The sequence below is a fragment of the Heterodontus francisci genome, chromosome 8, assembly GCF_036365525.1.
Source record: "Heterodontus francisci isolate sHetFra1 chromosome 8, sHetFra1.hap1, whole genome shotgun sequence".
NCBI classification, from domain to species: domain Eukaryota; kingdom Metazoa; phylum Chordata; class Chondrichthyes; order Heterodontiformes; family Heterodontidae; genus Heterodontus; species Heterodontus francisci.
Window position 1 is genome coordinate 57,774,581 of NC_090378.1, and position 14,131 is coordinate 57,788,711.

Here is a 14,131-nt window from a genome sequence, read left to right on the forward strand (position 1 = left end):
CCGCAGACTAAACAGCAGACATTTCAATTTATGCTTCACAGGAAACCAGCTGGCTGATGTTATTGGTAGAATACCATTAGTGTTCATCTGTTCAGACTTGCACTTTTACATGAACTCTGTAACCCTTGATGCATACTGTCATTAGTCTTATCATTCAAAAGATAATTTTCCTCAGTTTCCATGCCATAAAGAAAGGCATTGTTCGTAAAAGTAAATATTTTAAAAGTTAAAGCACAATATTTTAACAAATTCAATCTACCATATCTTAGTCTTTAGCTTCTATAACATGCATAATTACTTCTAGGAAAGTACCATACCCTTTTATCAAGATAAGATGTCAAATACCCTTTTATGATGACCGTGCGTCAAGGACATTAAGACATGTCAACAGTGGTAAAAAAAAATTACTGTAAAACTAGTTAACGAGCCAGGAGAAGAAAATCCACATAGCAAATCAAAAAGGTGTGAGGAGACGACCAGCAGGATATATGAGCAGGATGGAGACAGTCATCCAAATCAGAAGTCTGTATGTGACTACATTCAACATAAGAAATAAAACAAGCGAGTAGGAAGCACAAATCAGATGAATGGGTATTATGTAGGAACCATCACAGAGGCTTGTAGAAGATTTTGCGCAACCAGCACATGCCTGAACTAAGAGGCTTGAAGTTTGAGGGAATTTGGTCCTTAAGCCTCATCAGCATACCTGGGCAGCTCATCCAGACAAAGATTTCAACATCGGACCACCTGTTTCACTGGCAATGATGCTCAGACAAATCCTATGAGAGGCAGATGGAAAAGGATGATGAAAAAATATCTGTAGAAGCAGAGATTGTAGAGGTAATGGATTGGGTGAAAATTGATAGGCAGGCTGTACGGGAAAGGCTGGCTTTGCTTACAGTGGATAAATCACCTGGTCTGGATGGTTTGCATCCCAGGCTGTTAAAGGAAGTGGGGGTGGAGATAGCCCAAAGAGTTTGCCATAAACTTCCAATCTTCCCTAGATACGGGGGAGGTGCCAGAGGACTGGAGAGTGGCAAATGTGATGCCCTTATTCAAGAAGCGGCATAAGGACATTCCTAGGAACTACAGGCCGGTCAGTTTAATTAGTGATGTGTATGATTTTAGAAACATAATCAAGGGGAAAAAAAAAAATCAACAGGCACTTGGAGAGGTTTGAGTTAATTAAGGAGAGCCAGCATGGATCTATAAAAGACAGATCATGTCTTACTAGTCTAAATGAATTTTTTTGAAATAATAGAGAAGATTGATGAAGGTAATGTTGTCAACATGTATTTTAAGAAAGCATTTGATAAAGTACCACGTAAAAGGCTGGTTAACAAATTGAGGCTGATGGAATAGGGGGGACAAGGCCAGCTTGAATAAAAAATTTGGTTTAAGAACAGAAAACTGAGAGTCATGGTAAATGGTTGTTTTTCAGACTGGAGGATGGTAGACAGTGGTATTCCCAAGGATTAGTGCTAGGACCATTACGTAAATGATTTGGACATTGGAATATTGAGTAAAATTTCAAAATGTGCCGATATCAAACTTGGCGGTGTAACAAACAGCGAGGATGATACCAAACGACTCTAACAAGACATAGATAGGCTAGTAGAATTGACAAACGAGTGACAGATGGAATTTAATACAGAGAAGCGTGAGGTGATGCCTTTTAGCAGAAGGGATAGGAAGAGACTCTGTACACATAATGGCACTGCTCGAAAGTGTGTACAGGGACAGAGGAACCAAGAGGGGTTCATGTGCATAGATCTTTCAAGGTGGCAGGACATATTGAGAAAGTAATTAGCAAAATATATGGGATCTTGGGCGTAATAAATAGAGGTATTGAGTACAAAAGCAAGGACGTTGTGCTGAACCTTTATAAACACAGAAACATAGAAAATAGGGGCAGGAGCAGGCCATTCGGCCCTTCGAGCCTGCTCTGCCACTCATTATGATCATCCAACTCAGTAACCTGTTCCCGCTTGCCCCCCATATCCTTTGATCCCTTTAGACCCAAGAGCTGTATCTAACTCCTTCTTGAAAACATACAATGTTTTGGCTTCAACCGCTTTCTATGGTAGCGAATTCCACAGGCTCACCATACTCCGGGTGAAGTAATTTCTCCTCATCTCAGTCCTGAAAGGTTTTCCCCGTATCTTTAGACAATGGCCCCGGTTCTGGACTCCCCCACCATCGGGAACATCCTTCCTGCATCTACCCTGTCAAGTCCTGTTAGACTTTTATAGGTTTCTATGAGATCCCCCCTCACTCTTCTGAACTCCAGCGAAGATAATCCTAACCGACTCAATCTCTCCTCATAGATGCAGTCCCACCATCCCATGAATCATTCTGGTAAACCTTTGCTGCACTCCCTCTATAGCAAGAACATCCTTCCCCAGATAAGGAGACCAAAACTGCACACAATATTCCAGGTGTGGCCTCACCAAGGCCCTGTATAATTGCAGCAAGATATCCCTGCTCCTGTACTCGAATCCTCGCGCTATGAAGGCCAACATACCATTTGCCTTTTTTACTGCCTGTTGCACCTGTATGCTTACCTTCAGCGACTTGCGTACGAGAACACCCAGGTCTTGTTGCATATTCCCCTCCCTCAGTTTATAGCCGTTCAGATAATAATCTGCCTTCCTGTCTTTGCTACCAAAATGGATAAACTCACATTTATCCACATTATACTGCATCTGCCAAGCATTAGTCCACTCACTCAACTTGTCCAAATCACCCTGAAGCCTCTCTGCATCCTCCTCACAACTCACCCTCCCACCCAGTTTTGTGTCATCTGCAAATCTGGAGATATTATATTTAGTTCCCTCATCTAAATCATTAATATATATTGTGAATAGCTGGGGTCCTAGCACCGATCCCTGCGGTACCCCACTAGTCACTGCCTGCCATTCGGAAAAAGACCCATTTATTCCTACTCTTTGCTTCTTGTCTGCAACCAATTTTCTATCCATCGCAATACACTACCCCCAATCCCATGCGCTTTAATTTTACACGCTAATCTCTTGCATGGGACTTTGTCGAAAGCCTTCTGAAAGTCCAAATAAACCACATCCACTGGCTCCCCCTCATCAACTCTACTAGTTACATCCTCGAAGAATTCTAGTAGATTTGTCAAGCCCTTTCGTAAATACATGCAGACTCTGTCCGATTCTATCACTGTTCTCCAAGTGCTCTGCTATAAATCTTTGATAATGGACTCTAGAATTTACCCCACTACCGACGTCAGGCTGACTGGTCTATAATTCCCTGTTTTCTTTCTACCTCCCTTATTAAATAGTTGGGTTACATTAGCTACCCTCCAATCTGTAGGAACTGTTCCAAAGTCTATAGAATCTTGGAGGATGACCACCAATGCATCCACTATTTCTAGGGCCACTTCCTTAAGTACTCTGGGATGCATACCATCAGGCCCTGGGGATTTATCGGCCTTCAATCCCATCAATTTCCCCAACACCATTTCTCTACTAATATTGATTTCCTTCAGTTCCTCCCTCTCACTGAGCACTGTGTTCCCCAACATTTCTGGTATGATATTTGTGTCCTCCTTTGTGAAGACAGAACCAAAGTATGCATTTAGTTGGTCAGCCATTTCTTTGTTCCCCATATTAAATGTCCCTGTTTCTGACTGTAAGGGACCTACATTTGTCTTCACCAATCTTTTTCTCTTCACATATGTATAGAAACTTTTACAGTCAGTTTTTATGTTTCCCGCAAGCTTGCTCTCGTACTCTATTTTCCCCTTCTTAATCAATCCCTTGGTCCTCCTTTGCTGAATTCTCAACTGCTCCCAATCCTCAGGTCTGTTGTTTTTTCTGGCAAATTTGTATGCCTCTTCCTTGGATCTAATGCTATCTCTAATTTCCCTTGTAAGCCATGGTTTCGCTACCTTTCCTGTTTTACTTTTGCACCAGAAAGGAACCAACAATTGTTGCAGTTCATCCATGCGCTCTTTGAATGTTTGCCATTGCCTATCCACCGTCATCCCTTTAAGTAACGTTTCCCAAACCATCATAGCCAACTCGCGCCTCATACCTTCATAGTTTCCTTTATTAAGATTCAGGACCCTTGTCTCAGAATCAACTGTGTCACTCTCCATCTTGATGAAGAATTCTATCATATTATGGTTGCTCATCCCCAAGGGCTCTCGCACTACTAGATTGTCAATTATTCCTCTCTCATTACACAATACCCAGTTGGCCTGTTCTCTAGTTGGTTCCTCAATGTATTGGTCCAGAAAACCATCCCGTATACACTCCACGAATTCCTCCACCACAGTATTGTGACTAATTTGATTTGCCCAATCTATATACAGATTAAATTCACCCATAATTACAGATGTTCCTTTATCGCACATGTCTCTAATTTCCTGTTTAATGCCAATCCCAACATCACCACTACAGTTTGGGGGTCTATATACAACCCCCACTAACGTTTTTTGCCCGAGTGTTTCTCAGCTCTACCCATACAGAATCCACACTGTCAGAGCTAGTATCCTTCCTGACTATTGCGTTAATTTCCTCTTTAACCAGCAATGCAACTCAAGCACCTTTTACTTTTTGTCTGTCCTTCCTAAAAACTGAATACCCCACGATGTTCATTCCCTATCCCTGGTCACCCTGCTGCCATGTCTCCGTAATCCCGACTATATTGTACCCATTTACATCTATTTGCATGATTAATTCATCCACTTTGTGAATGCTCCGCACGTTAAGGCACAAAGCCTTCAGGCTTGTCTTTTTAACATTACGTCCCCTTCCCACTATTTTTCACTGTGGCCCTGTTTGATTCTGGCCCTTGATTTCTCTCGTATCACTTTTCTTATTCCCCTTACTGTCTTTTGTTCTTGTCTTTGATCCCCCCTTCTCTGACTCCTTGCAAAGGTTCCCATCCCCTTGCCATTTTAGTTAAAATCCTCTCCTACCACTCTAGCAAATACTCCCCCTAGGACATCAGTCCCGGTCCTGCCCAGGAGTAACCCGTCCAGTTTGTAATGGTCCCACCTGCACCAGAACCGGTCCCAATGTCCCAGGAATCTAAAACCCTCCGCCTCACACCATCTCTTTAGCTAATATATCCTGCTGTTTCTACTCTGACTCGCACATGGCGCTGGTAGTAATCCTGAGATTACTACCTTTGAGGTCCTACTTTTCAACTTACTTCCTAACTCCCTATATTTTGCTCTGGTTAGGCCCCAACTGGAGTACTGAGTCCAGTTCTGGTCACCACAATTTTGGAAGGATGCAAGGGTCCTTGAGAGGGTGCAGTGGAGATTTACCAGAATAGTTCCAAGGATGGGGGATTTTAGCTACAAGGTTAGGTTGGAGAAGCTGGGGTTGTCCTCCTTGGAGCAAAGGAAATTGAGGGTAGATTTGATGGAGCTGTACAAGATTCTGACGGGTTTAGATAAGGTAGTCAAAGAAAAGCTGTCCCAATTAGCTATTGGTACAAAGACTAGGGGAGACAGATTTAAGGTTTTAACATAGAAACACAGAAAATAGGAGAAGGAGTAGGCCATTTGGCCCTTCGAGCCAGCTCCGCCATTCATTATGATCATCGCTGATCATCCAACTCAGTAACCTGTTCCCACTTTCCTCCCATACCCTTTGATACCTTTCGCCCCAAAAGTTATATCTAACTCCTTCTTGAAAATATACAATGTTTTGGCCTCAAACACTATCTGTGGTAGTGAATTCCACAGGCTCACCACTCTCTGGGTGCAGAAATTTCTCCTCATCTCAGTCCTGAAAGGTTTACCCCGTATCCTTAGACTATGACCCGTGGTTCTGGACTCCCCCACCATCAGGAACATCTGCATCATCCCCCACCATCCTGCATCTACCCTGTCAAGTCCTGTTAGAATTTTACAGGTTTCTATGCGATCCCCCCTCACTCTTCTGAACTCCAGCGAATATAATCCGAACCGACTCAATCTCTCCTCATGTGTAGGTCCCACCATCCCAGAATTCAGTCTGGTAAACCCTTGCTGCACTCCCTCTATAGCAAGAACATCCTTCCTCAGATAAGGAGACCAAAACTGCACACAATATTCCAGGTGTGGCCTCACCAAGGCCCTGTATAATTACAGCAAGATATCCCTGCTTCTGTACTCGAATCCTCTCGCTACGAAGGCCAACATACCATTTGCCTTTTTTAACCGCCTGTCACACCTGCATGCTTACCTTCAGCGACTGGTGTACGAGAACACCCAGGTCTCGTTGCATATTCCCCTCCCTCAGTTTATAGCCGTTCAGATAATAATCTGCCTTCCTGTCTTTGCTACCAAAGTGGATAAACTCACATTTATCCACATTATATTGCATCTGCCATGCATTAGTCCACTCACTCAACTTGTGCAAATCACCCTGAAGCCTCTCTGCATCCTCCTCCCAACTCACCCTCCCACCCAGTTTTGCGTCATCTGCAACTTTGGAGATATTACATTTAGTTCCCTCATCTAAATCATTAATATATTTGGGCGATAGATACAGGCAGGATGTGAGGAAAAACATTTTTGCACAGCAAGTGGTAATGACGTGGAACTTGCTGCCTATTAGGGTGGTGGAAGTGGAGACGATAAATGATTTCAAAGCAAACTGGATGGGAACTTGAGTGAAATTAACTTTGAGGGCTAAGGGGATAAATTGGAGGAATGGGACTGACTGGACTGCTCTACAGAGAGCTGGCATGGACTTCATGGAGTGAATAACCTCCTCCTGTGCCGTTTTGATTTATATGTATCAAAGACTGATCTGGACATATCTATGATGTGACCCCATCAATAATCTATATCTGGTATTTCTAAGATCGAAGGGGGGAGAAAAACAAGTTAACAATCTCAAACGACAGAATATGGCAAGTTTAGTGAAAAAATGCAAATTTAATGTTAAGAAATAGAAATAGGAAAGACTGAGGAAGGTGAAAATAGGGACAGCATGGAGAAGAATTAATGTTTACACATCTTTTTCTTTTTAGCTTAAATATGTTTTTCATGTTTTAGTTTAGGATTAATGCTGAAATAATAGTTAATCCAAATGTTTCAGTGTCACAAAGTATGAGCTGAACTCAAAACAACCTCCAATTCTGAAAGAGACAAGAATTTTCCTGAATCGATAAGCAGTCAGCGTGTCAAAACAATGGATAACCGAAATATATTTCAGGCATTCTATGTCATGATACATTTAATTTTGTAGTTAATTTGTGACATCTCTGAATTAACCACTGGAAACAAGTGAGTTTTATGAACATGGCAACTATTATATCTTTACTAATTTCCTTTACATATACCTATTTTTTCCAGAAAGGAATATTTGCCAATGAGCGATGCCAAACCTGATCGCAGGGAAGGACGGCTGTTATATGTGTAGCTGATGTGGCTGTCATTTACATTAAACTATTGGCTTAAGTAAAACAGGTAAACAAGTAAAAGCAATTGGAATTGAAAGCTAGTCAGCAATGGTGCCATGAAACTATCATCAATTATCGTAAAAACACATCTGGTTCACGAATGTCCTTTAGGGAAGGAAATCTGCCATCTTTACCTGGTCTGGCCTACACGTAACTCCAGACCTACAGCAATGCGGTTGACTCTTAACTGCCCTCTGATATTGCCTAGCAAGCTACTCAGTTGTCAAGGGCAATTAGGGATGGGCAACAAATGCTGGCCTTGCCAGCGACACCCACATCTCATGAAAAGAATAAAAAAAAGGCCTTTCTTCATGCAGGCAACTCAACTATAAGCATCAGCAAGCTATTGACTGTGGGGAGAGGCAAAAGAGACACAATTCAAGGGAAGTTGGAAAGCAACCCTGAGCTGATATCAGCAATGGGCTCGTCAGCAAAAAAATTCAGATTTAGTGTGAATCGGTGACAATCTAGAGGCATCAGCGTTTAAACTGACTAGATACTGCAAATACTTAAATTTTTATCAAACCTCAATATTAAGAATGTATTATGTGGATCTGATTTTGATGGATTCATTCTCAACATAACTATCTGACATTGTTCTATACAAGCTAGTTCACAGATAAATGCAAATTAGTGAACCAGTGTCAGTGAAGGCTACAGTAGCGATTTCAACAGCAGGAATAATAGGTAATCGTGGCAGATTTTTACTATCACTTCCAATTTGTATATGCAAATCATGGAGTGCTCCTGATGTTTAATTTTTTTCATTGAAGTAGAGATTGGTGTCCAAGTCCTACATTGCCTTGGTTTCTGCATTGAAGTATATAAGCTTAAAGTACGGCAATTTTTCACTCATTACTTTAGCTGATTCGTACTGGAATCACAACGTGGATTCTGTTCATCAAACGGAACAGTGGACATGATCTTCAAAGCAAGACAACTCCAAGAAAAATGTAGGGAGCAGCAGCAACCTTTATATACGGCCTTTGACTCTATCAACCGGGAGGGATTATGAAACACCCTCAACAAATTTGGCTGCCCGGAGAAATTAGTCACCATCCTCCGCCTGCTGCATGACAACATGCAAGCTGTAATCCTTGCCAACTGACCCAATCAGAGTGCAAACTGGGGACGAGCAAGGCTGTGTCATTGCACCAACATTCTTTTCCACCTTCCTCGCCGCAACATTCCACCTCATCTCCTTGAAACTCCCTGTCAGAGTAGATGTACTCTACAGGACGAGCAGGCAACTATTGAACTTACGTCGCCTCTAGTCCAGAGCCAAGGCCACTCCAACCTCTGTCATCGAGCTGCAGTATGCTGACGATGCTTGCATATGCGCACACTCAGAGTCCGAACTTCAAAACCTCGTTGATGCATCCACAGAAGCGTATGAAAGAATGGGTCTTAAGCTAAACATCTGGAAGACAAAGGTCCTCTACCAGCCTGCTCCTGCAGCGCAACACAATCCACGACTATCAAGATCTTTGGTGAACCACTGGACAATGTGGATCACTTCTCATACCTTGGGAGCCTCCTCTCAGCAAGGGCAGACATTGATGATGAAACTCAGCATCGCCTCCAGTGTGCCAGCACAGCCTTCGGTCATCTGAGAAGAGTGTTGACAAAGACCTCAAACCTGGCACCAAGCTCATGGTCTACAGGGCAGCAGCAGTGTTACCTGCCCTCCTGTATGCCTCGGAAACATAAACACTGTGTAGCAGACATCTCAAAGCCCTGGAGAGATATCACCAGCAGTACCTCCGCAAGATCCTGCAAATTCAGTGGCTGGACAGGCACTCCAATATCAGTGTCCTCTCTCAGGCCAACATCCCCAGTATCGAGACACTGGTCATGGCTAGTCAGTTATGTTGGGCAGGCCATATCGTCCGCATGCCTGATACAAGACTCGCAAAGCAAACTTTCTACTCCGAACTCCGTCATGGCAAGAGGCTACCCAAAGGGCAGAGGAAACGCTATAAGGATGTCCTTAAAGCCTCCCTGATAAAATGGGACATCTCCACTGATTCGTGGGAATCTCTTGCCTGAGTCCGCCCAAAATGGAGAAGAAGCATCCGCGAAGGTGCCAGCCAGGACGAACAACATTTACATGCCCAGGCAACAACCAAGTGCAAACAGCGGAAGGAGCGTTCAGAAATTTGAGCATCCCATTCACTCGCCTCACCAAACACCACCTGCCCCATCTGTGGCAGAGTGTGCAGATCCAGAATTGGACTATTCAGTCACCTAAGAACCCACAATCCTAGAGTGGAAGAAAGTCATCCTCATTCCCGAGGAACTGCCTAAGAAGAACAACTCTAGCTGTCGCAAAATGATACCTTATATTGTATTTTTATTTTACTCAGAACTATAGTGAAGGACTACCAGTTAGTGAAGAAATTGCTAAAATAGGTACTATAGATAAAATTAAATTGGATGTAACATTTACGTCGAATTTAATTACCTAAAAATGCAAACCATTCTTAAGAATCAATACAATTTTCTTTACATGCATTATTTATTGATTGAACAAGTATTCTTTATTTAATGAGGGAAGCACTATTACCTTATCAGAACAATCTTGACATTTGTTGAAGCATTCTTTATAATTGCTGATGCATTTTGATGGCTTCTGCCATAAAGTATCTGGCTGTTAATCTGAAAAATTAAAAAGAGCCAGTGAATAACAGTTAATCAAGATATTAGTTATATGTTACTAAAACAATTCAGAGGCAAAGCAATTCCAAGTAGTTCTTATTTATGGAGTTTTACTACTGGATATCCCAGAAAATCTCAACACAACTTGTTTTATAGAGGACAAAAAGGTCCCATGGCAGTTAACTTAGAGGAGAAAAAATAAATAAAAGAAATAGCAGAAATGGAAAATGAGCCACGATGCAAGAGTTATTGAAGGTGACCAAAAGGTCAGTGAGGACAGAAATGTGAGAGTGCAGGACAGGATATGTGCATAACATGAATTGTGAACAAAATGAGGGTGGAATTTTGTCAGCCCCGAAGATGGCCCACTGCAGGGGCTGAAAGAGGGAGTTGATCCCATGCCAACGGGTGGCAGGACCCAGGGGCACCATTTTGTCAGCGGCCAATTAATAGGCCACCACTTGGGTCGCTGATTGATTGAGGATAGCAGCCCGCATTCCTCCCGACCCCCGGCCAGAGCTGCTAGCCCAGTCAGAGGGCCAGCTGCACAGCAGCCTCGGCAGTGCTAGAGTGGTTATCACCGTGGGCCATGGAGCACCTATCAAGGAGGGCCCCACCACCGAGAACCCATTCAGAGGCTGCCAGGGGTCAGCTGGTAGTCTCCCCGAACGGCGACAGGCCCTCCCGACATGGAAAAAATGCCCGTGGGGGCAGGAAGTGGCCCATAATTGGACCCTTAAGTGGCTCAATTGGCCGCCTGATGGGTGGCTATGCTACTATTGTTCCTGCGCTGGCAATATCCCATGGCAGCGCAAGACATTGGGCTCTCTTCTTGGTGCCTTCCCCTGCCAGATTGCCAGCCCTCCTGCCTCCCAGCCCCTCTCCAGAGGGCTGGGAAAATTCAGCCCATAGCATTTATGCAGGGTGGATGACGTAAGGCCAACAAAAACAATGCCAGGGGAATAATGGATTAAGGTTTTCAGCAGGAGTACGGAAGAAGCAGGCAATATTGTGAATGTGGGAGCAAACAATTCTGTCGATATGGGGTCTGAAGCCCAGCTCTAGATTAAATAGAGTGCCAAAAATGTAGTCAGTGGCAAGGGAATGAAGTTCCTCGTAGGCAAGTATGGCAGCCAATTTACGTACAGCAAATCCCACAAATAGCAGTGAAATGAATGACCAGTTAATCTGTTTTGGTGGGACTGGTTGAAGCATGAATGCTGATTAGGACATCAAGAGAACTATGCTCTTCCTTCAAAAAGTGCCATGGGATCTTTTACATCCATCTAAATATGCAGAGAGTGCCTCTATTTCATATCTCACCTGAAAAGCAGCTCTTTCAACAATGCAGTGCTCCTTTGTACTGCACTGAAGTGTCAACCTAGATTATGCACTTAAGTCCAAGAGTGGAGTTTGAACGCACAATTTTCTGACTCAAAGGCAAGAGCGCTACCATTGAGCCAAGATAGTTTGAGGAGGCAGCTTATGTGGATAAAAGGACTTATAGGTTGTTCTCAACCTGCAGCATGATCCTGGGATAGGAGGAAGGCACTCAATATGGTTAATGCAGATCTGATAGTGGTTAAAAATGGTCGTGTACTTGGTACACTCAAGATCTACAGTCTGAAACTTGAAGCTGTGAAGATAGGAAATGCCAGGAAAAGGAATAGGTGAATGTACTGGTGGGGATGAGGACATCAAAGGCAGTAGTGAAGGATCGAGTCCAATGTGATTTGGACAAGTTGGGTGAATGGGCAAATGCATGGCAGATGCAGCAAAACATCGATAAATATGTGGTTGTCCACTTTGGTTGTAAAAACAGAAAGGCAGATTATCTGAATGGTGATCAATTGGGAAAGGGGGAGGCGCAACAAGACCTGGGTGTCCTTGTACACCAGTCGCTCAAGGCAAGCATTCAGGGGCAGCAAGCAATTAGGAAGGCGAATGGCATGTTGGCCTTCATTGCAAGAAGATTTGAGTACAGGAACAAGGATGTCTTACTGCAGTTATACAGGGCCTTGGTGAGACCACATCTGGAGTATTGTATGCAGTTTTGGTCTCCTTATCTGAGGAAGGATGTTCTTGCCAAGGAGGGATTGCAAAGAAGATTTACTAGGCTGACTCCTGGGATAGCAGGATTGACGTATGAGGAGAGATTGGGTCGACTAGGCCTATATTCACTAGGGTTTAGAAGAATGAGGGGGATCTCATAGACACCGATAAAATTCTAACAGGACTAGACAGGCTAGATGTAGTGAGATGTTCCCGATGGCTGGGGAGTCCAGAACCAGGGATGTCAGTCTCAGGATACGGGGTATGCCATTTGGAACTGAGATGAGGAGAAATTTCTTCAGGTGGTGAACCTGTGGAATTCTCTACCGCAGAAAGCAGTGGAGACCAAGTCATTAAGTATATTTAAGAAGGAGATAGATATATTTCTTAATGCCAAAGGGATCAAGGGATATGGGGAAAAAGCAGGGAGAGAGTACTGAATTAGACGATCAGCCATGATATTTTTTTGAATGGCCTACGCCTGCTCCTATTTTCTATGTTTCTATTGATTGAGCAGTCCACTAATGAAGCAGTGCTATAATGGGTGTAGGGTGAGGAGAAGGAGAGTTAGGAATTTGTGAGCATGTTGATGAGGAAACAGGGTAAGCTTCTTCCAGGAGTAGAAAGTGAGGGCAGTGGAGTTGGAGATAGGAAACAAGATGTGGATGGTAAAAGAGACAAACAGGTGGTCAGATAACCTTTTATCCATTGTTGAGACCTCAGAGTTGGCACAGCCTCATGAAATGGTAAGACTGAAGGGGTGGCTACTGGGAACTTTATGTGATGTAAGATTAATTGAAGACAGGAGCATGGAGTGGTCTAACGAGAGTGGCCAAGGACACTTTAGCTGTTGATTATAATTTTGAAGGATAGGGAGTTGCTTACTGGAGAGTATCTCAAAGCAGATCTCAGTGCAAAGATCACCATGGGGTTTTGAAGACTTGTAGATGACAAGCATCCTAAAAGAGAACTTGGGGGCGTGGAAGACAATGAGATGCTTGAATGAGGAAAAGGTATCAGAAAAGTAAGGGCTGGGCTTATTGATTCTAGCATGTTTGCATTGGGCCGCATGAGGAATTGACAGCATAAACTCTCTTCTCTATTTAACTGAAGTACTTTGACAAGGGGTTTCATCTCCAGAGGAAAATGTTCTATACAATAGCATAGAAATAATTGTCATTTGAACATGAATTTATTTTTCTGTGCCGATGCTGTTACAAATACTATCTCTATGGATAGAAACTGTCTTGGTTCAAAACCAACAGAGTGGCTGAAACTAATTTAAAAATCTTTGATTTGGCAGGATTTCTGGTGCTTGCCAGTTGCTGATTGGTGGATATTTAGTAAACAGAAATGATGACTGGTTAGTTTCAGAAGTGGTGATTGGTATCTTCAGCTCTCTGAAAGTGGAGAGATGATTTTAACTCCCGGCTGGAAGCCAGTGGGAGCAGATGGCAATTCGCATGGGAGTGAGAGTCAGAGGATTTTAACTGACATGTCCCATTTGAATGTGCCAGTCAGGTGCTTGGCCATTTCCAGCAGAAAGTGACAGCTGGCTGGCAATAGCAGACAGTAAGTCCAGGAGTGTGAATGTTACAAGGGTCTTGCGGCTGGGGGGAGAACCCAGAGCAGCAGAGGCTTGGACTTTCCTTGTGAGGCCCGGAGGAATTATTGCTCCCAATTGTGAAGTAATGGACAAATATCACACGTTACCCCACAGACAGGGAGAAAACAAAGCAGGAAAAACTCGTCTTTAGGTCACCATATAAATCTTCTAGCAATCTTATAAACAGACTGCCTGTCTGGTTGTCTGGGGATGGTGTGTAGAAAGCAGTAAGGAAGTCGCACAGGTAAAACATGTCTAATTTGAAAACTATTAAGGAATATTGACGATTAAGGAAATCAGCTAAACTGCCAGTAGTAATAGTAATTTATTAGTAAAACAGAGGGGTTAAAAAGATGACGATGGTTCTGAAATTTATGTGGT

The 14,131-nt window shown here is 43.2% G+C and overlaps 1 protein-coding gene across 8 annotated transcripts in view; it reads right to left on the minus strand.

Annotated features, from left to right (window-relative positions):
• The window catches only part of patj (PATJ crumbs cell polarity complex component), a 472,630-nt gene that overhangs the window by 150,732 nt on the left and 307,767 nt on the right, over positions 1 to 14,131 (minus strand). For all 8 annotated transcript variants that reach the window (XM_068037182.1, XM_068037186.1, XM_068037183.1 and 5 more), the window contains one exon: positions 10,001 to 10,092. In XM_068037182.1, the coding sequence (XP_067893283.1) occupies positions 10,001 to 10,092 (92 nt within the window). The remainder of the gene's footprint in view (positions 1 to 10,000; positions 10,093 to 14,131) is intronic.